This window comes from Onychomys torridus, chromosome X (assembly GCF_903995425.1).
Source record: "Onychomys torridus chromosome X, mOncTor1.1, whole genome shotgun sequence".
Classification (NCBI taxonomy): domain Eukaryota; kingdom Metazoa; phylum Chordata; class Mammalia; order Rodentia; family Cricetidae; genus Onychomys; species Onychomys torridus.
This window is the reverse complement of record NC_050466.1, coordinates 126414377-126441220: the sequence shown is the minus strand read 5'-3', so window position 1 is coordinate 126441220 and position 26844 is coordinate 126414377. Positions and strand designations below refer to the sequence as shown.

At 38.6% G+C, this 26844-nt stretch overlaps 2 protein-coding genes across 3 annotated transcripts in view; one reads left to right on the top strand and one right to left on the bottom strand.

Annotated features, from left to right (window-relative positions):
* Positions 1-26844, top strand: part of Trpc5 (transient receptor potential cation channel subfamily C member 5) — a 258290-nt gene that overhangs the window by 159264 nt on the left and 72182 nt on the right. For both annotated transcript variants that reach the window (XM_036174433.1, XM_036174432.1), the window contains one exon: positions 1339-1860. In XM_036174433.1, coding sequence (XP_036030326.1) covers positions 1339-1860 — 522 coding nt within the window. The remainder of the gene's footprint in view (positions 1-1338; positions 1861-26844) is intronic.
* Trpc5os (TRPC5 opposite strand) lies at positions 7935-8267 on the bottom strand. Its single transcript, XM_036174434.1, has one exon. It carries the CDS (start codon positions 8265-8267, stop codon positions 7935-7937), a length of 333 nt encoding a protein of 110 aa, XP_036030327.1.

Here is a 26844-nt window from a genome sequence, read left to right as displayed (position 1 = left end):
CCCCTTACTGTCCCTGTCCTCCTCCATCTTATAGGTTTCATGTGAGTCTAGTGAGCTCCCTAGTTTTCTGTTTTATTTTCATTTTTGAGACAGAATTTCCTGTATCCCTAGTGTCCTTGAAATAGATAGATAGATAGATAGATAGATAGATAGATAGATAGATAGATAGATATAGATAGATAGATAGATAAAGACAGAGAGAGAGAGCCAAGAATATCTTGAAACTTCTAATGTTCCCGCCTTCCCATCTACAAGGTACTAAGATTATAGGTGAGCACAACCCTGTCCAGTTTATATGGTTCTGGGAATTGAAACCAAGGCCTTGTGCATGCTAGACAAACACTCTACTAACTCAACTATGACCCCAGACCCTCTCGCTTTCTTTATTGGACTGAAAACAGACTAAGTCCCCAAAGATTTATTTTCAAGTTGAAAGACTGCTTTAATTCATTGATCAGGATCTATGCATTTCTCCAGATGTGCTCCTGAATACATAATGAACTCTTCACATTCTAGCTATAGATACCTTTCCACAACACATCATATTCTAGACACAACAGTTTTATCAAATGCCCCCTTGTCATTAGCAATGCTGCCCCAAGCTTGGACTTCCTCATTTACAATATTACTTCTCCCTGACAATACCTAATTTTTCTTCCTTCCTGGACTTAGAAGAAATAGCATTAAGCAGGTCTGTCCTTTCGTCTGCTAAAGTCCTCTATGCATACAAAGTCAATATCATTTGAAAGAGTCTTTTCTTTTGTCATTATGACTTTATTTAGTTGCATGGTCTTCAAAGTGATTGTTTGTCTTTGGTCTTTCAAGCCAATATTCCAGCAGTCTCAACAGCTCAATTAAAGCTAAACATATACCACCATGAACTGTTAGGGACTTTATGATCTGTGCAACTCAGCCTGAAGGCCAAGAACAACATCATCTACTTCTTTGTTTCCCTTATTCTGTTAGATAGAACTAGACATATAATGGTAATATAATTTTAATTGCTGAGTTTCACAGTTGCACTACCTGGGCAGAATTTTGCTTCTACTACTGAAAACTGCATAATCTTAGGTGTGTCCATTAACCAAGTGTGTCCATTATCCTCTCGCAGCTTCTTCCCATGGGAAGAATATTTACCAACTAGGGTTGTTGCCAATATTAAATAAGTAAATGTAAGTAAAGTGCTTAGGGAAGTGCCACACAGCAGCCCACAAACATTACCTGTTTTGGTGAGAAGTCACAAGAGAATGGAATTTTCAGTTTCTGAATTAACAATGGATGCTCCTTCGTGCTACTAACTATAACCCTGCCCCTCTGTGTTTCTCATTTCTTGTGTAGGTTCCCACCCTGATGATGGACACCCAGTTCTCTGAGTTCACACCAGATATCACTCCCATTATGTTGGCCGCCCACACCAACAACTATGAAATCATCAAATTGCTTGTCCAAAAGCGGGTCACTATCCCACGGCCCCACCAAATCCGCTGCAACTGCGTGGAGTGTGTGTCCAGTTCGGAGGTAGACAGCCTGCGTCATTCAAGGTCCCGACTGAACATCTACAAAGCTCTGGCAAGCCCCTCACTCATTGCCTTATCAAGCGAGGACCCCATCCTCACTGCCTTCCGGCTGGGCTGGGAACTCAAGGAGCTAAGCAAGGTGGAAAATGAGTTTAAGGCTGAGTATGAAGAGCTCTCCCAGCAATGTAAGCTCTTCGCCAAGGACCTGCTGGACCAAGCTCGGAGCTCCCGAGAACTGGAGATCATCCTCAACCATCGAGATGACCACAGTGAAGAACTTGACCCACAGAAGTACCACGACCTGGCCAAGCTGAAGGTGGCAATCAAATATCACCAGAAAGAGGTAAGCTGATATTATCTCTGAATCCTAGAAGCTTAACGCTCTCAGTGTCTACAGAATCAAAGCAAGCCTCAGTATTTTATTACCACTTAAAACTTCAAACATGTGTGGTTGGATAAGCCTTACAAACAGTTAGGCCCATTCATCTGCAGACAGCTTCTGTGTATTTCCTTTGTGATCAAAAAAGTAGTCACCTTATTCTTTGCACGGAAAGCATTTTATCATCCAACAAATACTTGTCAAGTACTGTTCTTGGTGTTTGGAATACAGAGGATAAACAGTGATCTTCCTTGTTTGGAGATGCTTTACAAGTTTAAATTTAGTGTGTTTGGAAACAAAATTTGTAAAGATGATATTCAAAATTTATATTATAATGTGAATACACTTGATCAGTTATTATATAACTGTTAAAAGCTCTCTTCATGTAGGATATTATGAAACAATATGGCTAATTTCTACTTTGGACATAAATAAGTAAATGAAGCCTAACTTTATCTTCAATATATTATGTATGGAAAGTGAATTTAGCATTTTCATGGTAAACAAAATCCCCTAAATTCCTTGGAAATGGGACTAGAGAAATGGCTCAATGATTAAGAGCACTTGTTGCTCTTAACAGAGGACCCATATTTGGTTCCCAGTGCCCACGTGGTAGCTCACAACCATCTATACCTCCAGTTCCAGAAGATCCAATGATTTCTCCTGACCTCTGTGGACACGAAACACACATGTGGTACATATTCATATATACAGGCAAAACACCCATACACATTAAATAAATAAATAAATAAATAAATAAATAAATAAATAAATAAATCTTTCAAAACTTTAAAAATTTTTTCCTTAAAGGCATATGGTTTATGTGTCTTAATAAGCTAAAGAAAATGATGTATTGATTTTCTGTTTATTATTCTTATATTCATTTTCTTTTCCTTAGTTTTGGTGGTGATGCTGGTGCTGGTGCTGGTGCTGGTGGTGCCAGTGGTGCTGGTGGTGGTGTGTGCATGCACATGTAAGCACGAATTTGCAGTGTTTGAGACAGGGTCTCATGAAGGAAGCTCTTTGAACACCTGATCCTCTTCCCAAGTACTGAGTTTACAAACATGTTCTACCACTCCTGGCTCAGTAGTTTCAGCAGCTCCTTTTTCGTTTTCTCTTGTTTTGTTGTTGTATTTGGGGCGAGGGGCATTTTCAAGACAGGCTCTTTCTGTGTAGCCTTGGCTGTCTTAGAACTCACTCAGTAGCCCAGGCTGGCCTTGAACCCACAGAAATCCTCTTGCCTCTGCCTCCTGAGTTCTGGGATTAAAGGGTATGCTGCCACTGCCCAGCCTAGTCCTTATTTTTTTAATTTTGCTCCTTCTGTTTCTTCTTTCCCCTTCTACACATTTAATAGTATTTTTATGTGTGCATGTAACTCTCTGAGTTTATGTATACTCAACTGTGATATATAATGTATACACATGTATTTATAGGTATAGCCACTCATTCATAGGCCCGGGTGACAGAGAAGGACATTAGGTGTTCTACTCCATCACTGTCTGCTTTATACTTTTGAGACAGGGTCTTCCACCGAACTTCAAGAAACTCCAATAATCATCCTGCTTTTCATATCCTGCTCTCTACACACAGCACTATGGTTACAGACATGTACAACCATACCCAGTGTTTTACATGGATTTATGAGATTTGCACTCAGGTCCTCATGCTTACACAGCAAGTGCTCCTACGTACTGAACCACCTCCCCAGCCTAATTATTAATTTAAGTGGATCCTATCTCATGATCTGATGGAACAAATTCAATCTGAGAGTCACGTGTTGAGAGCCAATAAACAATTTGGAGACATTTTTAAAAGACAACTTTACTAATAACCTTAAGACCCCCAAAGAAGGCTAGTGAGAGAATGGGCAAAAATCTCACAAGCCAAAGGTATTCAAAGAGCAACAGACTCTACATAAGAATGAGATAATACTCAAAAAGGAAAAACTAGGTAACAGTCAGCTGGACATGGTGGTGCATGCCTGTAATTGCAATTCCAATCTTTACTTGGTATGTCCTTATTTCTCCTTTTAGGGAATGCTCATCCGATGATATTGTGTTTAAGTATGGACATCTATATTTTTATTTTATTTGGTATTGGATCATAGTTAGAAGACTATCTTGAATATGAGAGCAGATTCTGAACTTGAAGTTTTGAACATCGTTAAAACTAAGAGGACTCTTGGAGTTAATGCATTTTGCATTATCAAATGGCCATGAGACTATGAGAGACAGAGACAGAATGTTATGACTTGAAGGTGATATATTCCCCCCACAGGATCATGTTTTGAGTGCTTTGTCCCCAGCTCATGACATTATTTGAAGTGTTGTAGAACCTTTAGGCAATAGGGCTTGGGTAGTAGGTCACTAGGAGCAGGCCTTAGGAGGTTCTACCTACCACTTATCCTGGCCATGTCACTGCTTCTTGGTCCCTGGGAATTTGAGCACCCAACACCATAAACAGAGCTGTTCCTACCATCATGCCTTCCTTATTATGGTTAAGTGCAACCCTCTGAATCCATGAGCCATGAGCCAATAGAAACCTTTTATCCCTTAAGATGTTTCTGCCATGTATTTTGAAACAGCAAAGAGAAAAGAAACCAGTACAGTATTGCCCTCAGGAACAAAATCTTAGCATAAAGTAGAAGATGACTCATTATTCCCTAAAGGGCTTTTTCACTGTAGCTTTTTCTCATAATTATTCCTACTAGGATTCAAATAGGCTCTTCAAAAGAATTTAATTTGGTGAAAAACTGTGCTTCAAACAATTAAACAAAAGCCAATTCCAAATTATATTTTTTTTTTACATAAAATGGCAGAATGAGGAAACATTTGTCTCTTAGTAACAGGTGCAAACTGTTGGATTGTCCTTACACGTCAATTAAATCTTCAGGTATTTTCATATTGACATTTGTTGGTATGGAATGTCACAATTTCATGTATTCTAGTTCATTGTCAGTTACATCAAACTCTTTAAAATCTGTATTTTTCATTTGTTCCTTTTTACCATTAAAAGTAAGCAGAAAAAGTGTAATCTTCATTTTACAAATGATGAAGCACCATGTTCATTCACTTCTTAGAGATCATCTGACAAGTCAGAAGTAGATAGTCAGGCTCTTGGTACAACATTCTCATTGGTTCTATTCCATGACCTTCTGTTTAACAAAGTCCTTTTATGGCAGTTTGGTAGCCTAGAAATTTACTACTAGGTAATTTAAGGAGACTACAAGTTCTTTGGTTTGTAAATCAAAGTTTATTAGTTAAAATAAAAGCAAGTAGTTTGGGAAAATAGTCAACAAAGATCATAAGCAATTATAACATAATAACTTGAAAAATCATTACATATAAGGATGCAGGTATATAGTTTCAGCAGCTTTCCTACTTTAGCTAAAGCATTGAGATTTGTACAGTCTACTTCAGTGCCATCTACCAGCCTATCTCTCTTGATTTTAACACCTTTAAATTTGTCTCAAAATATATAGCCTTGCTTCCTTTCTATTTCTCTATGCCATACAAAATCTGGTTTGGACATTAACCTCAAAAAGATCCAAAACAAAGCTACTTGGATAATGGACCAGCCGCTCACTCCATTCTCAGGGAGGAGATTCAACATCTCAATAGGAGGCATCCAACAAGCATATTATTAGTATTTCTCCTTTTAATGTAACTATCTACTTAATCTATATCAACTACTATCTAGCTACTTCTAGCACTCTCTTAGGGTTAGCTAATTTTCATAAGGCACAGATAAACTAAAAACCCATCTCAAACAACTGTGTAACTCTTGACAATTTAAAATGTTCTCTCTACTGAAAATACCTTCCCCACTAGATCTTGTTCTTAAATATTATTTCTGCTAAGCTTGCTCCTTATCACCTTTAACTCTATTTCTAATACTGTCCCATATAGCAAACATACTTGATACAACAGTCCATTTCTTGAAATAGAGTTACATCTTAATGGTTCCTAAGTGTATATGATTATACAATCAAGGCAAATACTGAAATATGTATTTAGTTCTTAGGTGTCATTGTATTTCCAGGTATTACAGATAAACAAGGGGCTAAACAGATCCACATATTACAAGCTTGCAGCATCTTCTTATTCTGACATCTAAGAATCCCACTGTCCAATAATTATTGTTCAGTCTTACATAAGGCTTTGTCTTACTAAAAAGTCTACAGTAGCATTACAGGTTTCTCTTGTTATGGCTTGAGTTAATTGGTGCTTTATTAATCAATTGCGGATTGTTAGTCCATACTGAAAGGTTCTACTTGGATTACTATCTACCCTTTAGTATGTCTACGATGTTTGTAGAGTAACAAGTTTGCTCTTTCTCAGGTAAATTACTCACCAAATAAAATTTATAGTAGACTGATGGCCTCTCTCTCTGGATGTTTCTGGAATTTGTTCAGTTATTTATGATTTGAGTTTTATTTTGACAGAAAATTATACACCATATCCTACAACTGAAAATTTCTTGATGGCAATATATATTTCCCCTAATTGTCCCTAACCCCTTACTTAAAGTGTAGATTATGTTTTCTAACTTTCCTACAATTCTTTTATCATTATTTGTAAATAATTTATTAAATGTGAAAGCCTAACTGTTTCACTAATTATTAGAATTATTCATTAACATTTCCTCCTGGCATGGAAAATTACAATATTTCGTCTTCCTTTCTCCAGTCTGTCTAGGTTAATTTTCAGTGCATCACCTATTGCTTCTTTGGCTGTGCTTGTGTACCTAGAATCTTTTTTATATTGGAAAAATAAGATTCAATATATTTATTTAAAAAAGGTATTGTAGAAACAGGCTTACAGTATACTGCCTACTATAATATGTAACTAACCCTGGTAACTGCATTTTAACATAATTTTCATTTATTCTACTTGTATTTTTGCTGAGCATCTGTCATGTTAGTTAGCTCTGAAATCATCTGTACTAAATGCCCTATTAATCTTTTTAACTATGACGTGCTTTAGGACTCTACATAAATTGGTAAGAAGCCCATACTGTATGTCCATGGAAGTAAAAGGATTGTATGGCATAGGTTGGTATAATCAATGAATTTCTTGCATATTTACTCAGTTGCTCTCTGATTCTGCATGAGGGTGCTACAACTATTGTGCTTTACCCTTCTGACACATGGAAGATTACTGTGTCTCAATACAAGTCCACATCTTGTTATATTTTACCTCTTAATAACAAATATTGCTAGGTTAAGGTTGTAGCCATCCTACTACAATAAGCTTAAACTCAGTTTATACACAAGAAGATATGCATTGTCCACTTCCCCTTGTAGACCATAACCTCCAGGCTATGACATAAGAGTTTGACTTTCTGTTGATAAAGTCTTTGTTGGGCCTTGTCTTGCCATTCTAGATCTTCTTTCTTTCACTTCTGGTACAAGTTTTAGTTTCCATCAGAGAACAATATTGCAAAGAGTTTCAGTATGCATCAGTATTTGTGGAAGCAGTCTTTCATTGGATTATCTTGGCCCCAGAATTCTCCAAGGTTTGTCCCCAGTAAATCTGGAAAACCATTCTTTACTTTTATTGTCTGGTAGATGTGGCACTTTCAGAATTATTTGCCTTACTCTGCCATAGAAATCTCTCTCTTTAATATGCAATATCTCTACATTGTACTGTTCATGTGAAAATATTCACTGTAATACCTTGCTGGAGAATACTACCCTTAGAATTTCCATTTATGCCAGAATAATGACATTGGGTGTTTGTATGTGGCAGAGTTCTTCAGTTCTTCATTACATTCTCAGGAAGATTCTTTTCTTTGCTATTATTTGATCTTATGAAAAATCCTAATAGTACATTAAAAGGAAGAACTACATAACTAAAGTCAGCCTTTGAATTAAAACTTAAAAAAAAATGGTTTTGCCAAAAAGAAATCAAGGCTTACCTATTCTATGCATTTTTAATAAAGAAACTATGCAGAACTAGAAGAAAACACTTATTGCTAAAGCCTAGAAAATAGAATGTATTTGAAATAGAAAAATGATGATCTTCACATGCTGAATCTTACTCACTTTCTGTATCATCCTTTATCGCAGGGAGTATCTCCTCATAGATGTCATTCACATCTATCATAGCTTCATCCATATCAAGGATTAGGTCTTCATCTCCTTTCACTGAAAGTATTGATTCTAAATCGGAAAATTCAGCAAGATCCGGCAAGGAATCTTCCTCAGGAGGAGGCACAACTGCTGCTGCCTCCTCCACCATACTATTCTGTTGTGCAGAAATAGCTTGTTCCTGTGAGATAAAATGCAACAGCTCCTCTGCTATTCTTATTAACTGGGCTACGCAATCAATAAGGCCAGTAACTAGTGAAGGGATTGACACAGACTCCATGGCTTAATCCTCTTCTCAAGAGATAAAATATTACTAAAAGCAAATGAGTTCTTGATAACAGTGGATCTCGTGGAGCAGATTAATGGTCCTTCTGTTGGCTTGGAGGAGAAATGAGAAAGCTGGTGTGATTATAATGGTGATTAAGTATGGAATGGGTCTAGTTGCTTAAACTCTCACAAAATGTCTGTACTAGTAGTGAATTACTATGATAATCACCACCAGATTGTCACAATCAAGACAACACAGCAAATCAGATCTAATAATGGAAAAAGACAAATACAAGGATCAGCATCCTTGACCTTTTATCCATACTGCAGATTATAGCTACAAGATATAGCTACCAAGAATACTCCATGGGGTTAAAGGAGGTCTCTAGCTACTGTGTTTCCTTTTTGAAAACCTATTCTTTGTATATCTCGTGATATTTTTGCTCAGGGATTTCAGAATAAAATCAGCATAAGTAGTTTGCATATCTCTCCTGAACATCTCCATTGAGAAAAGATACACCATCCCTCAGTTTTTAACTATTTATATTAGCATCATTGCCTCATTGACATTTATATCTGGTGTTTTTAGTTATTAATTCATTAAAGTTTCCAATTGTCCTGTATCCTGGGGACAGATGTTACTGTGCAATAAATTGTAAAAGCTCTTCATTTTTTTCTTATTAATTAGGCTACACAATCAATAAGTCTACCAACTATTAGAGGAACTGACACTGATTCCACATCTCAGTGGACTTCTCAATAGACAAAATATTACTAAAAAGCTACAGCAAATGGTCTCTTGATGATAATGAATCCTGTTGAGCTGATAATGGTTACTTCATTGATTTAGATGAGAAATCAGGATGTTAATTTGGTTATGATGGTGACCAATTATAGCATGAGGCCAGTGGTTCTACAAAATTTGATGATATTTGGGGATTGCCAAACTTTATATAGCTATTGACTATTGACATAAATATAAAATAAGTGTTCTACTAATAGAGACATGTATTGATATAAAAATAGTATACTTAGTGAAAAAATTAGACATAAAAGAGTATATATGGTATACTATTCGAATACAATTCTAGAAAATCTATGGTAAAAATAAGAGAAATGAGAAGTAATTAAGAGAATCATAAGTGAACTCTGTAGGGTGTGTTAATAGTTACATTATACAGAGTTTTAGGTTATTTAAGAATATGAAATTGCTGAATCCCATTGATTACTAGTGTGCTTTTCACTGTGTGTCACCCCTCCTAAAGTAACCAAACATAATCAATCCCCTACCTGAAAATCACATAGTAAATGAGATGGCATGCCCCTAATATTGTAATAAATTCTCAAATTTGTGGAAGGAAGGCCTATTACATATAAAGCACCAAGAAATCAACTTAACATTTTAGTGTTTAATACTTACAATAAAGTAACTATATGAAGTTATGATTGGGAAAATTGAGAGTCATAGGTATTAACTATTTTACTTATGACCAGCCACATGGTGCAGAATAGAAGTCAGCCCAGATCGGACTTCCAAATATCTATATCAAAGGACACACATTTGGGTGTCTATACTAACATGTTTGCTTTAATGGGTCCAGAGTTGACATCTCATTCTCCTAAATAGGAATAGAACTGAGAATGTTCCTTACACTTGATATCCCTAGAAACTGGCTAAATTGTTAATTGAATGTGTCTAACACAAACTGATGGAGAGAAGTGGATCAGTCTCCTATGGGGTCCATGCCATTATCAATTGTTTCATGGAGGTTCAGAGATGTGTCCATTTGCTCCCCCTCCTCTGATGTGCTGAATTTATCTAAACTATTGAAAGCTACTCACCTATAATAGAGCCAAGATGAACAAAAGGGTTACAGCTGTGCCTAGAAAATGATTTCTGGAGTTCTGCTTTCAAATAGGCTGCAGATGATCCTGCAACTACCAAAAAAATATAGCACATACACACAGAGAAAAGAAAAAGGAGATAAATTACAAAATCAGTAGGTTTAAGGATATCAGAAAGGGGTGGAAACAAGGGCAAAATGCAAAGAGACCTTCCTAATGTGACCTGAGGGTAGCATGCACTTTCTGTGGCATTTGCTAATTCTGGGCACAGATTGAGAATAAAGCTAGTCCAAAGGCAGAAGGTCTCTATCAGGGAATGAGAAATGCCAGCATAACTGTTAGAAACTGTAGGAGGTTAACATAATGGAATGGAAACTTGAGGTATTCAGAGCCAGTTTTTTCTTACCTAAAATTGAGGTCCAGGCTGGCCCCTAGGCAGGAAGTTCTCACAACAGGGATGGGTATTGCCACAAACACACTGCTGGTCTCCTCCTCAAAAAGACACCTAGATTTTGAGGTTAGAGGGACAGAGAAGAGGCTAATGAATCAATAAGCTCAATACTACTTTTGAAGGACACTTTGAGCAAAATTATTATAAAACATATAAGCATATATAAAGAACCAGGACTCATAATGAACAAGACTAGAAGATGTATACTACCAGATATCAAGCCTGAAGCACAGGAAGGCAAACGTTGCACATTCTGTCTCATATGTGGAAGCTAAAATTTGTCAATTTGAATGCAGAATACTGACTACTAGAAACTTGGAAGGGCCATCTGGAAGGAGGATAAAGGGAGGTTTGATAATGGGTACCAAAATGAAGTTAAATAGGAAGTATATGTTCTGGATTTCACAATAGGTTCACAATAACAAACTGTATATTTTCTTAGTAACTAGAAGATAGGAACCCAAAGGTGCCAATCTTAAAGATACGTTAATTACCCTGATTCTATTAGTGTATATTGTATTCAATTACAGAAATACTATGCTATATACCATGAATACGTGCAATATTACATGTTAACATAAATACAAATTTTAAAAATATCAAGGCTAAATTTAGGGCTACAGACATAGTACTGATAGGCAGACAGACAAACCAATGGAACCATGACCATGATCATACATCAAACACTAAAAACTAATTTGAAATGGATAGTAGACTTATATCTGAAAGATAAAACAAATATGTAGCTCAATTCATAAGAAAAAATCTTCCTGATCTTAGGAAAGCAAAGATTTGCCACATATGCCCCAAATTAGCTAACTATTATTTTCATTAAAATAGGAGCTTTTAACTATCAAAAGATACCTTGAGAGTAAAAAGATCAATAATAGAGTAGGAAAATATTCCAAAAGTATTCCCAATAGAAGGTTTATACCTACCCACTCTGTGCATATATTTTAAACTCCTATAAATAAATAAGAACAAGACAATGCAAATGTCAAGAAAAGACAAGAGAAATTAACTAGTATTTCAGAGAAGAGGCTATCTATATGACCGACAAGTACACTAATAGGCATTTATCACTATGACTCATCAGAGAAACGCAAATCCTATCCACACTGAGATATATCACACCCCACCAGAACAGCTATATCTGAAAGGACTGATAATAAGAAGCAGAACAATGAAGCCACTGGAATTCACATACATTGCAGGAGAAAGTACTGGCTCATTTAAATACTTTGGAAAATATTGGACAGTATCTACGAAAGCTAAGTCTATCTCTATCTCATGAACCTATAGTTTTACTAGTAAGTACATATTCAAATTACAGAGTGTGAACATCTACTAGAATACATGTAAAAGAATGTCAAAAGAAACCAGAAGTATGAAAGTGTATTATACGTCCCATCATTCCATTTAGATGAAATTTAGGACAACAATGAGTGACATCAGCTTTGTTTGAGCAGCCTGTCATTAATGCTAAGGAAATGAAGCGTAAACATTCAGGGAGGGCTCCCTTTGCCTAGTGTATATCTCTACTTCATGTCAATGCAAAGGCAAGGGGTCCTGATTGCCAGACAGTTTTTAATTGATGCAACGTGACATAATCTGCCTCTCCTAAGCAGCTAGATTACAGGTGATGCTATCTACCTGATAACTTGACTCTTTACATCTGCCTCACTTTTTGTCGACATGATTAACACAAACCCACCACTTTCTTCCAACTGAAAGTCTGAGCCTGTTATTTGGCACTGCTTCCAACTGGAAATCTGGCAATAAGTGGGACAGAAAAGGAGCAAAGCCACTGGGCCCATGTTTATAGTCGATAAGCTTCCCTGCATCAGGCAAGGTAAATTACTTCGTATCCAAAGGGAACACAGGTAGTTGTATGGGAGTGATTAAATGTGCCTTTGGTGAGTACAGGTGCCAGTTCTGTACTCACAAATAGGATTTTTGTGTGTGTGTGTGTGTTCCCTTCTGTAATGCTGCAGTGCCATTTGGATACAAGCATTTCATTTAAATGTCTAAACAAACAACACGTGCGTTAATGGTTCCTCAGCTGGTGCTGGGATTACAACCCCTGCCCTCTGAAGTCTATGCAGGTTTTGTGCAACACAAACTCAGTAGGGAAAGAAGGAAAGTAAGTAGATAATCTCAAAGTTGGATGGGAAAGGAGAAAAGGCTTTTGAATGTGGTAAGGGGAGCAGTCAGGAAGGTAAATATGTTCAAAATACATTGTATGAAATTCTCAAAGAATGAATAAGAAATTTTAAAAAACACTTCTAGGCATGCATAACTTCTCTTTGCCCTCTCCACCTTCAGAGAAACATCATTTTTATATAGTAGGAGAATCTCTAGGGAGATAAAATAAAAATTATCAACAGGATTTACCCTTACACCTATTTTTTGACTTTTTGTCTTTCACATCATGCCTCCCGATCCCAGCCATCACCCCCTCCCCCAAAAAAAAGAGAAAAGGGAGGAGGAAGAAGCAGAAATTCTTGTCATGGAAGCTGCAGTGTGACACAGTGAGTCACTCGGTAAATCCCTTTATCCATACATTTTTACAAGGAGGCATTCATCACGAAGAATCATTGGTCTGGTGAGGCCCCTGGTCTCTGCTACACTATCAATGCTGGGACCTCACTGGGGCTCTTCCTGGACATCCCGTTGCTGCCCTGTGCCACTTCCACTTATTTTTGAAAGAAATTGTTGCCTTTACAAAAATTGCATGCAATAAGGCATTTGCCTGCTATAGGGCCTGACATTTGAAACGTCCATGGACCATCTTTAATTTATTAAGAAAGGGGGGAAGAAGTGTGCAGCTGAAGAGATAGACATGAGCCCTTCTTGAAAAATACATGAAAAAATCAAAACAAATCAACACAAGGGGGAGTTGAATGCCCTTGTAGTCAATTTAAAGCAAGTTCTTGGGACTTTCTCTCCTCCTCTTTCTGATTTGTTCGTTGCTGAAGAGACAGTCTTCAACTCTTGCTTACTCTTCAGAAAAACAACTTCGTCAGCGCTGGGAAAGGAGATTTTGAAAATGTCTCTTAGTTGTTTTCTTAGGCACACAGTTTTTCAGGATGCTATCCAACCATGGGATCAGCCACCCTATCTTGGGTTGGCGGGACATAAACAGGCTTGTTCCTGAAGCTTAACTGCTATAAGAGTCCCCAGAGAGCCCAGAAAAAGATGTAACACTTTGAGAAAGACTAGCAAGCGCAGAAGAAAGGCTGAAAATGAGGGAAAGGGAAAACAGAACTGAGGGTAATAGGAAAAAAAGTTCTGTTCCTAATTTTCCCCTTAGATTTCTGAGAGGGGAAAAAGAAAAGTTGGGGGTAAGGTTGGTGGAAAAAAATAATCTCTTTAGAAGAAACACCAAAATGATGGTAGTGACTAAGAGGGTTATATGTTGTAGCAAACAGACTTATATTTTCATTCTAACTTTACTAATAAGAACGTTTTTAAGCTACTTTTGCCTTAATTTCCTTATCTGTAGAAAAAAGATAGCAGGAAAATTGCATGAGTTATTTCATGAATGAGTTTAGAATGGTTCCCAGTTTGTTAAGTGCTTTATAAATGCTAGTTGTATAGTGATGCTAGGGGAATTCCAGGATCTGGGAAGTAATGTGACTTCTGGAAGGTGAGGGAGAAGATGGCTGCAGCCTCTGTCAAAACTGGAAGAAAGCAGTAGAGCCACAGTTCATCTCATAACTAAAACCAACTGCACATAACAACTTAGATTTGGATAATGATGCAAGGGGAATGCACTCTCTAGATAATGAAGGCTTCTTACCATATGTCTACCATGAATTCACCAAAACCAGCCCAGATTTTCAAATCTTCCTATGTGGCTCATTTAAGTAACAAGAGGAAGAAACACATATTACCCTTACCATCCTAGTCTGGGGTTTGTTCTGAGCTTCAAGTGCAAGACTGAGCCCTGGAGTTCTGGCCTTCTTTCTCTTTCTGCAAATGCCAGTTGGCCAAGAGGGGGCACACCCAACAGGAATGATCAGAGATAATACAGTCCTCCTCTATGCCTGAAACTGTGCTTATACCGCCTGCCAAAGAATGCACCTTTCTGGTTTTAGTGGCTTTTAACTATGATTCCCTAACTCCACTCAGTAGCTCATCCCAGGGTTTTATGGTTTTTTGCTTCTGGAAAGCGTGTCCTCAAGCACATTCACAAATATTAACCTACAATAGTCCTCTCTGACAAAGATTCTTATTGCACAACTGGGGGAGTGGAAACCCAAACTTCTTTCACATCACATCTCATTGGATCTTGAAATCACTATGAAGTTGATAGGGTAGCATGGGGGCTATATATCCACTATGTATTTATGAAAATCAAAATCGTCACAAGCCAAATGGTCCATGGTGCATGGCTGGAAAGTGCTATAAAGTAGAACCTGATTTGCTGCTCTTTCCATAGCTTCCAATAATATACTGCAAAGTCCCTAATCCTTGAGTCTTCCAAATTCCTTGTTAGGACAGATTACATACCCTGAGTATCCCATTACCTAATGCTTCAAAATCTAATAACGTATTCCACTAATATCTGGGAATCAAACCATAAAATCATCTATAGATCCTATACAGAGAACTGCCAAGTGAATATCAGAGACTAGGATTCCCATCGTTTCTCTCTCCAAGAAAGAAAATATGATTTGAGTATCCAGGCTATCCAGTGGAATGAGTCAATTGTTTCTTCCAAGCCACTCTGCCTTCCTCTTGCATGATACCTTACACCAAACAGTTGTCTACAGGAACATAATAACACAAATAAGAAAGTTACAGTACAGCTAAGTAACTGTGACCTAAAGTAAATCCCAACGGCCTCTTGCACTGTGCTACTAATTGCTCATGTTGAGAGAGTTTCCCGTTGCCACTGCCACACAAGAGGAGTGGAAACTGTCCTTTGAAATGCATCACTAAAGGGGAAAATGGTATTTACTTGGCAGGAGGAGAACAGGATACTTCATGTTTGGCATACTGCTACCATTGGCATCAAATCCAGAAGCTGCTGCATTCTGCATGGGTGGCAACTATTTTGTCCTCGGGATAACATAGTGGGAGATACAGCTATATTTATGTATAGACTTTTTTAATAGAAATGCCTGTCACCCCTGGTAAGCTCAGGAGGTGATAGAAATGGCACAGCCAGGAAAAGGCAAGCCAAGTCTTTAGTGCCTTCTGGCAGCTAAATCCATAGAAGAAGGCCTGGACCTTTTTCTTGGGTCCCAGAACATTACTATACAGGGAGGTATACAGTAACTGTCCCAAGAATTATTGAACTAGGCCAGATTTGTCATCTGTGTCCCTTCTCAAACCACAGTAAATCAAATGGCTGAAAGTTCAGTCTACTGCCTTGTCAGTTCTGATATCCATTTTGAAACAGCGAAGTTCCATATATAAACCTCACACTGAGGTTAGAAGTGTCAATATAAATACAAACTGATGAATGTTCAATAGACTTCTAATAATACAGAGATATAAACATCATTGAGCCATGAAGGCGTGACTACCTCAGCCCCACAGGCATGGACAGAAGTATTTGACACTGGGGAAGAAGGAAGGGTGGAGAAACAAGACATTGTTTTTAAGGAATACGGACACTGTAGACAGAGAGACTTAGGTTCAAACCTAAATGTTTCCTTAACAGTTTACTTAAGTTTACCATGACTCTCAGCCCTTATCAGAAATAAATATGATGATAACACTTTAGGCAATTATAATCCTTTTTAATTCAGACAATCTTTAATTGTGGGAAGATAGCCTAACAATTAGGTAAAACATGCAAGTGTGTGATCTCAGTTCAGATATAGACTTAAACGTTTTCTCTCTGACATTCGTTGAGGAAAGAATTAAGTTTCAGTAAACTTGTGTTTTGTCTTCTATATACTGAAGATGGTGAGGGCACCATCAAGTGAGATAATTTTTGAGAGATCTTTTGTAAGTTAGGAAGTTCAAGGCAAAAATAAAAACAAACTCAATCTGGTTTTCCAGGGGTTAAAATTTTTACAGGACTCAAGATTCTTGTCATTTAATGAAGAAAGTCTTGAGCAATCTGGAATAATTTCAACACTTTAGTCTTTACTAGACCTTAACGTGCCTGAGACTGTGGATAGGATGTAACTGGCCTTAATAGGTCCCTGGGTAGGCCTTTACTATTCTTCGACTCTTGCTAGACCTTAACTAGCCTCCAATTAGAATTTAACTAAGATTAGCTCTTGGCAAAAAAATTAATAATAATAAAATAAAAAATAAAACAAAAGAAAATAAAAAGAAACCACTATGCAGGCTCAAATATTCTGTATCTGAAATTAGATTCTGAATAGGCTGTCTCTCTCTGGTTCGAATCCTGGCAAGATGTTAAGAATACTATGAATAGATGTTAACCAGGCATAACCTGTGACTAGGCTAACTGGGTTCTATTAGGACTTACCTAGGCTTGGCTTAGCTACACCTTTACTGCACTAGGCCTAGAAAGGAACTCCCATAGAGGAACAAGTAGTTAAAGCTGTAAAGGGCCTTGAGGGGAACAATAATACAGAAACTGACTATAGAAAAGTCCTTTGTGTGGAGAAGCCATGACCTCAGAGTGGGTTGGTCTGGCATAGGCATAAGAACTCCGTAAGGAGTCTATGGTTGGTTATTACACCAGTCATTGTGATGGTACGGGTTAACAAAGTTCAGATTCGAAGCCTTTGGGCCCCCACATGGCCCTTGAACTGATCTGTAAACAGGACAAAGCCAGCTAATTCTTCTCAAAATGCTGACTATAGTAAATGCCAGCCATGAGCTACTCTGCCTAATAGACCCGTCTCTAGGTCCGAACGGCTGTGTCTGATTGTGTGAAAGCCAGGTTGCCTGTACTGGAATAGGAATGACTTACTAAAGTCCGACTAACAATCCAAATAGGACATGTTTAACAGGACAGCCTGTTCGAGTCATAGGAGAAGCCCAATCTGTGGAAAATGAAAAGGGCTCGGGCAGTGGTGGCACACGCCTTTAATTCCAGCACTCAGGAGGCAGAGCCAGGTAGATCTCTAAATTCAAGGCCAGCCTGGTCTACAGAGAGTGTTCCAGAGCAGAGAAACCCTGTCTCGAAAAAACTAAATAAATAAACAAACAAACAAACAAACAAATGGCTGTACCAGACTAGTTAATAGAGCAGAAGCTCCTAATTGTACACACTTCTTGACTCCTAGAATATTTACATCTGCTCTGCATAAGACCGTTGCAGGTAGCTATTCTTGGCCCCTGACTTAGATGTGTACCCAGGAAGCAAGGCTGAGCGATGCTTACACCCCTTAGATTCAAACAGTTAGAGAACTCCTGTACTTTTATCTGTCCTACTGGGAATGGTTCTGACAGGGTCCGTGACCACCGGTGCTGCGGCAATAGGCATCCACCAAGTGCAACATAGCCAGCTTTCTACACAGATCAAAGATTTACCTATTGTTCAGAAAAGCATAGTCAAAATTGGTAGATTTGCTGAGAGCAGTGAACCCCCCCCCAACACTGTAGAGGATTAGATTTGATTACCACTAAAAAGGGGGGCATATGCATGGTTTTAAATGAGGACCGTGGTTTTTAATATGGTGACCCTGGCTAGCTCTGCTAATAGGGCCTCTTATAATAATAATGCTAGAACTCCTATTAGAACCAGGCATCTTGAACACCCTTTCCAGCCAGGTTCATCAGAACTAGAATGAAAGCAAAAACAAAAAGCAAACAAAGCAAAATTAAAAAAAAAAAAAAAAAACTACAAATAATACACCAGGAGTACCAACCCATTTCTTCAAGATAGATTCATAAGGCTTTAGGAAGCTGCGGAGACGGAAATGAAGTAGAATAAGGCAGAAAAGACCAATTATTGGATTTACTTAAAGCACTGTTTGTACTGCTTATTTGCAAGCATGATTTCACTTGCTACCTAGAACAGAATGACCCGAAGAAATAGCTGAAACAATGAGTTGTTGCCCTTAACAACCTAGCCACAACAGCTTACACCTGTCAGCTTGAAAATTTGCCCTTAAAAACAAGAGGCTGACCGCCACATCAGCTTCTGTAAAATAGCAATTGCTTGCTCACCCCATCTTGTAGCTTTAGAGAATAAAATAAGGATGCAAACAGACCTGGCGCGGAAGCCGTTCAGGAACTATCCTGGCTTCAGTTCACCGGTGAAGACAGCTCCTCTCTTCCACTCCCAAAGATTCCCACAACACCTTCTCTAGCTTTATAGCCCAGCTGGGGACTAACAAGGTTTTCACAAGATCTCAACTGAGATTTAGACCTGGGTGGGATTAAAATGGGTTTTGAATAGGTCTAAGCTATGTTTGCATCCTAGTCAAACTTTAATAGGGCTGGCCAGGGCTTTAAATGTCTTAGGTTCTGATTAGACCAAAACTGAATGCTGATTAAGCTTCAGCTGAGCCTGACGGGACCTTAACAGAACCTATGATGCTTTTACTGGACTTTGGCGCTGACTAGACCCTAAGGGGCCTAACTAGGCCTTAATTTACTTAACTAGCTCTTGAAATAGTTTTAGTTCCTTGCTATATTCTAGCAAGACTGTGACAAGGCTTCATTTAAACTAAGATTCTGACTAGACTTTAGCTTCAGTCCCTACGGAGGTATTAACTGGGCTTTGGCCCTGGCTAGGCTTTAACTGGACTATTGAGGTTTTAGTTGGTCAGGAATGTTACAATGTAACCATAACTCAGAGAGACCTTTATCAAGATGGATAATCTTGAAGTAATCTTAAGCTTTGGGTGTACCTTAAAAAAAGATTTGCATAGGACTTAACTGTGTTCTGACTATGTCTTCATGACAGGCATGGGTGTGGGCCCTGCCATAAATAGTTTCTGTTTAAAACTTAAGATTTGGTCTTTAACCAGTCTCCAATTATGCAAGCACTACTAGGATTTGACTATACATAAATTCAATGTAGGCCATAAATAATCCTTCAGCAAGCCTGGTCTGGAACTAATCTCGACATTTATTTGGAGCTACCCAAGACTCAACTACACTAAAAGTTGACAAATAAACTTTAATACTTAAATAATTTGAGTCTTAAACCAAACTAGTTTGCTTTTAACTAGAATAAGGCTTTGACTACGCCCTAACAGGGCTTTGACAGACCTCAACTGTGCTGGGGCTCTGCTAATTATACCAAGACTACACTGCAAGGAAGTTCAGGGTCTCAACTGTGCCTTAGTGGCATTGACAAGATTTTAGCCAAGCTAACTAGTACTTAAGTAAGCAAATGTTCTGCCTAGGTCTTAACTGAGGTGACTAGGCCTGATCCAGGTTTGGTCTCTCAGTGGGCCTTAACTGGGCTCTGACGAGACCTAGCCTGCGCTCAGTCATTAGCTAGGCTTTAAGTAAAATCTAACATTTAACTATACTGAGGAATTACCTAGACTTAGCTACACCTACGCCCTGGTTAAGTCTAAAGTAAGTTCAATAATATTATGTGATTTCTATGACTTTCATCGGACATAATTCGGTTCAAACTAGAAATTAACTAGGCTTAGGCTTTGGTGAGGGTTTATCTTGGTTGTGATTTAGACTAAACAGAGTTTAGGTCCTGTTTTTGTTATAACTGGTATCTAATTATGTTTAAACTAGCCTGAAATATCAGCTAGGTTCTAAGGAGGCCTCTAACTGACACTTGAACATTTATGAATTTGTAACTCTTTAATTATGCTATGAATAACACTTGATAGGTTTGCTCCCTGGGAGAGGGTTTGTCTCAGCTCTTGCTAAACCTAATTAGCCTTATATACTCAAAAGAGCTTATGTCCATTCTAACTAAACCTGTGTTTTAACAGAATCTAAAACAGGATTAGATCCTGGGAAGATCTGAACTAGGCTCCAACAAGGACTAAATGAAACCTTTGCAATAGCTAGGTCCTAAATGTGCTCTAACCAACCCTTAACTAGTCTTGGTCTCTGCCAAGACCAAAGTTAGACTTAATTATATCTGAATGAGGCTGAAGACCAAGCTATGTCTTAACTAAGATATTAATAAACCTGAACCAAGCTTATTTCCTGAATAGAGTTTAATCAGTCTCTCTCTATACCTAAATAAGGCTTAGACCCAGGCCAGAGCTTCACTGTGATCTATAACCTAAACTAGACTTAGGTACTAGCTAAAAAATCTTTGGGCTCTGATCAACAGTACTTACATAGGCTTAGACCCTGCCTGGACTTCAATGATATTTTATTATATATTAACTAGTCTGAGGCCTTTGCTGACTCTTAACCATATCTAATAGAACTAAACAATGTTTTATCATTGCTAGGACTTACATACTCTATCCCTCAGACTTAATTAATCTTAGGCCCTAACTAGGAATTCCATGGACTCGTTTGAGTTTAGCTATGCTTCCAGCCTGGCTAGAAGCAATGAGGCTCTCACTAGACCCAACATAATCTTAGAGTCTAATTAGAGTTTAACCATGCTTATGACATTGCAAGGATTTGGCTGTACTGTGAGTGGAACCAGGATTGGACCCTCATGAGAGCTCAGCTAGACTCTGAATGAAGCTAAAATCAACTTAAATATTAGCTAGAGTTTAGCTGGGCTCTAACCAGCCGAAATTAGGCATAAGCCCTGACTAGTGCTTAACAGGAATCTTACTAACAGCAATGATAAGCTTTATTAATACTTATAAAAGCCTAAGCTTGGATAAGATGTAATCAAGTCTAATTGAATTCTAGGCATGACCTGGACCTACAATTAGAGTATTAGGGTCCATTTAAGGCCAAGGTAATACATAAGCCTAGTTTAGGTCTATCCAGAGCTCTATTAAGCCTTAAGACTAGTTAAGGTCTGCAAAGAACGTCCAAGCTTTACTAGGACATAATAAAGTCAGTGGCTGGAGTGACAGCTTGAGCATAAGATTGCTTTGTGCTCTTAGAGAAGACCCAATTTGGGTTCCTAGAATCCGCATCAGATGGCTCACAACTGCCTGGAACTTTAGCTACAGGAGATACAATGCCATTTTCTGGCCTCTGCATACATGTGCACATGCCTACACACACACACACACACACACACACACACACACACACACACACACACACACACTTAAAAATAGAAAACAAGTATTATCAAAAATATGGTAGTGGTATCAAAAATACCCCCAGCTACACCTTAACTAGACTCTATCATATCTTAATCAACTTGGGTCTTAGCCAACTCTTAACTAAGTTATGACTATGTTTATGAACTTGCTGAGATTTAACTACATGACAGTCAGAGTTTTATCACATTAAGACTCTAGCAAGGACTTACCTGGATGGTTAATAGGCACTGGCTAAGACTTCCCTAGTATTGGTACTGAATAGCTCTAGCCTAATCTTAAAACCTAAACTCTAAGGTTTACTTTTTTCAGGTTTTATTTGCTTTGAGGCCGTGTTTTAGTATGTAGCCCAGGGTGAACAAGAACTCACTGTGTAGATCAGGCTCAAATTCAGATCTACCCGTCCAGCCTCCGCAGTACTGAGATTAAAATCCAGGGCCACCACTGCCCCTTTTGTTTTTTGTTGTTGTTATTTTGTGGGAGGGGGTCAGAATTTCACTATGTAGCCCTGGCTGGACTAGAACAGGCTCAAAAACTCACAAAAAACTGCCTGCCTCTACCTCCTGTATGCTCAGATTGAAAGCACATGCCACTGTCCCTGCTCAGGTCTTTTGTTTTATTTTGGTTTGTCCATTTGGGAAAGGGGTTTATTAGATAGCCCTTTCTGGACTAGAGTTCACTACTTAAACCAGACTCAAACACAGATTTGCCTGTCCCTGCCCCTGCCCCAAGTGCTGAGATTAAAGGCATGTGGCACCCCCTTGCGGTACTGGAGATGGAACTCAGAGTATTGTATATGTTAGGCAAATAATTTACCACTCAACTAACACTTGAGAATGTCTCTCTTTTTGAGATAAGATGGATCTTGCTATATAGCCCGGGCTGGCCAGTACTTGCTATGTATCCTAGATGGGACTCCTGTCAGTCTTCCAGGGGCTGGAATTGCAGGAGTATGTGAAATCACACCTGGCTAAACAGTTTTTAACTAAATATAGATCTTGACTACAGATTAATAATATTTAAATGTATTTTAATTACACTGGCATTCCAGCTTCACCCTATGACTTTTTAAAATCTTAACTATATTTTAGAACCCATTTAGAACTAAACTAGAATAAAAATAATAAAAAAAGAAAAAATAGAACTAAACTAGGGAACTAAACTTTAAACTGTGATATCTATACCTTAAGTACAGTTTGACTTTATTCTTAAGTAGGCTAAACAGACCTTATTTAGGCTTAAGGACTTTGAGTTCCCAAGTTTGCGAACTTTCCTTAATTCAAGTCTGCTTAGGCTTTGACTAACTTGCAGTCACTTTTCATTAAGAATAAATTCAGTCCCATCCTTCCAGGCTGAGCTAAGTGTCCCTGTGTAAGCCCAAGGTTCCAAACAGCCAACTCCTTGTTCTCCCTTTCTGTTCTTGATCCAGCTGGGATCTCCTGGTCCGCTAAGCTTTCTTTCCCTCAAACCTTGCCCTTCATTTCTCCCACTCTGCCTGCACTGAATCTACCAAGTTTAAATGAATCCCCAGGGGAGTCTTGGCCCTGGAGGAGATGGGAATGGAGGGGAGGAGATGGGGGAAAGATAGGGGTAGGGGCAGGAGCGGGGAGAACAGGGGAACCCATGGCTGATGTGTAAAATTAAAACACAAATATAATTTAAAAAAGAATAAATTCAGTTCTACATTTCTTCCAGCCCTGAACTCCCACAATTTTTAAATACTTTTACCTCCACAAGTCTGCAGTTTCAGGCTGCTCTCTGAATTATAGAAAAGCCAAGAAGAATATAACCCCGGTCTTACCCCACTGCCGCAGGAAAGAAGAAGACTGCATCCAGCTCCACTGCACCCAGCCATGTTTGTAGTGCGACACAGGAAGCAGTTATGGTTGTAGTATCTCTCAAGAAACCAAGGGGTATGTTTCCTTTGCGACACTCAACCTGGAAGTATATTTTTGTCCTGTCCAGTCATGTGGTCTGTACTTCTTCAAAGGCACTTATACTTTGTAATAACTTTGTAACAGATATGGAAGGAAGTGTCCCCATGAACGCAGGACTTAGCTACAGCTTGAATGTGTGATTCATCGTTAAGAAGAAAGATAACTGATAAACGAGAATTGCAGTAAAGGGGTTTCTGTACTTTTTACAAGGCTAAGCTCTAAGATTTGTGAACCCTATGAACCCTGTGAAGTTAGCGTATCAGTCCCACTGTAAGGAAGTGGGCGGTCTGATGTGTACAGCCTTGGCTTATTATAGGATATTGAAGTTTTTTGTTGATCTCAAAGGAACAAGATGATAAAAACCAGACCAGAGCATGAGCATTCATCCATATCTAATGGTTTCATGGATTCTTAGTGATAAAAGACTGATAATTTGTTCCAAATCCCCACTGTACTATTTGGTGTAGGAGTGTTTTTCTGTATTTACTTTTTAGGTAAACACATGTTTTCTTTCATGAATCTCTTTAGCTGTTGACTGATTTATTGGACTTTAGCACAGGGCAGTAGGAAGATTCACAAGGAAACAGCAAGGAATTTGTAAAGCCTGCAAAATGTGATGCAACAGGACAGGAGATCTGGGTTTTTTTTTTCTAGTCCTTGTCCCAACCCAGCTCGGTTTGTTTGCATTCATTCTCTGTGGCCATAACAAAGAAACACCTTCCAGAAACCACAGGCCCCCATCAAGGTGACATATTAAAGTCTCGGCGACACATTTCAGAGCCCCCTCTCTCCTTCATTCTATTTTTCCTTTCTGCAATGTTCATATTTCAGTTTCAACAAGATGAATGAGTACCAAGGACTCTGGGTTCTCTGTATATTTTTTTCTACATCTTTTCTTCTATGTGGTTTGGTAAAGCCTCTGGATACATTGCTTTGTTTTTATGGTTCTTTGTTTTTTGTTTGTTTGGTTGGTTGGTTGGATGGTTGGTTGGTTGGTTTGGCTCTGACTGCCTTGGAACTCACTCTGTAGACAGGCAGGTCTTGAACTCAGAGATCCACCTACCTCTGCCTCCCCAGTGCTTTCACGTTTTATGAGACAAGGTCTCATGTAGCTCAAGCTGGCTTCAAATTTACTATGTAGCTGAAGATACTTTTGAACTCTTCTTGTCCCAGACTGATTTCTATGATTATAGAACTATGCCATCATTCCAAGCTATAGAATATTATTTTCTTAATCACAACAACCTGTTATCAATCCTCAGTATCAATCCCCACATTTACTAATATGACACACCATCATATTCTAATACATTGTTCTCTTTGTTGTTTATGGTGCTGGGGATTAAACCCAAAACCCCAAAACTTAGGATAGCACTCTAGCCCAAGCTATATTTTCAGGCACCCATTTGGATTTCTTCTGCCCCAGTATCAAATTTTTTTTGAGCTGAGGATCGAACCCAGGGCCTTGCACTTGCTAGGCAAGCACTCTACCACTGAGCTACATCCCCAACCCAGATTTATTTTTTTAATTTTCTTTTAAGTCCGTATACAAAGTGATGGGTTCCATTATGCAGTTTTGTGCATTGTTTTTATTGATTGGCTTGCCCCACTCCCCTCCCCAACCCTTTGTTCCTCTCCTGCTAATTTCTTTCCTCCCTCCACTGCCCCTCTGCTGGTCTCATATATTCTATTACCCGTTTGTTCTGCTGCTTGTTTTTCCATTTGTGCTTTCCTCCTATTTTATTCATTCCTTTGCACCATTTTTCATTTCATAAAGGATCTGAGGTAGTTACAATGTCATATTACACATTTTCCCATAATTATGGTACCCAGCTCTGGGGTCTCAACTACCATCTCTATGCAAGCAACTCTCAAACTGCCTCTCTGACTCTGTTGTCCCCTCTACCTACACACCACATTTATATGCCCGACCACCTGATGGGCACTGTCTGGAGACATCTCAAATTCAACAGGTACTCAGCTTACATGACCAGCTCATCCTGTTTTTCCCAGGTTATTCCAAGTTTCAGAGCTGAAATTCCAATGTCCTGGGAATGCATTCTAAATATCAGTTTACTCAGGACAGTAGGTAACTAAAATGAACTCATCCATATTAGTCTGAAACTCAGCCTCCCAAATCTCCAGATTCCCCTGTATCATTTATTAACAGAAGTATCATCTTTCTGAATAAACTTCCACTTTTCATCTTCTACTTCCTAATATTGCTTTCCCATCCCTTCTTTTGAGCCCCGGTTGTCACCTGGACAGTCGAAAGGAACTTCCACTCAGTCCTCCTGCCTCCACTTGTTTGGCCAACCTATTTTCCAGGCTCTAAAGAGTGAGCCTCCTGATACACTAATCTGATCCTGCTGCATTGCTGATCACCATTTCATTAATAGGAGGGTCATGTAGATGGAACCCCAAGAACAGCTTAAAGTAAGTTTCTAAAGGTTTTAAGCACAATGACTACATGGCATGCTAATTAAGAAATATCATTATGACTGACTTAATGTACCAAATAAATTACCTGGGCTGTAAGCAAAATGGTAGTGGGGGATACAATACCTCAAAGAGGCCAGGAATTCTGAGTTTGCCAGGTACAGCTGCCGGTCTTCTTATTTCATCTTCAGAGTCATAGAGGACAACCTCAGTCAAGGCAGGAGGCCAAGGAACTCCAGGTGGTGTGGAGCAGTTATATATACACCTCTGATAATTCATCTGAAACAAATTCAACTCAATGTTACATTATGCAGAACAAAGATAACTTCAGAAAAAATTCACTCACTCCCTTTGGTTGCTTGGTCTTAACTCTCTTATAGCCTTACTTGCCAAAAATTCCTGTTGCAAGCCCATAGGCTTTCCATACAAGAGCGTCAGGAAAGCCAAGAATTTACTTGAGGGTCATTGTTATCGCTTACAGGAAGTACATACCCCATTTGGATATAGGAGAGCTCCAAATATAATATAAAAAGCAAACTATCTCTTCTCAGACATAGGTAATAATTGAGTTGTTTGTGAAGTAACTCATCTTGAAATTAGAAGGCTGACTTCCACAGAGACATGAGAAAAAGGTTGTTACCAGCATAGCTGTCACCCAAAGATTTGCCTCTATAGCAGTGGGGATATTCATCATGCTCATTACATCTAAACAATTAATAGGTACACCCCGTCCCCACAGAGGGCTCCCCTATCTGGTGTCCTGCCATTTTCCCCCTCTTGGTATTTTTTTCTTTTCCTTGCTTTTCCTGC

What these genes read in the sequence shown, in the direction of transcription:
- Trpc5os (XM_036174434.1), bottom strand. Translation starts at nt 8,267, where the DNA reads ATGGAGTCTGTGTCAATCCCTTCACTAGTTACTGGCCTTATTGATTGC.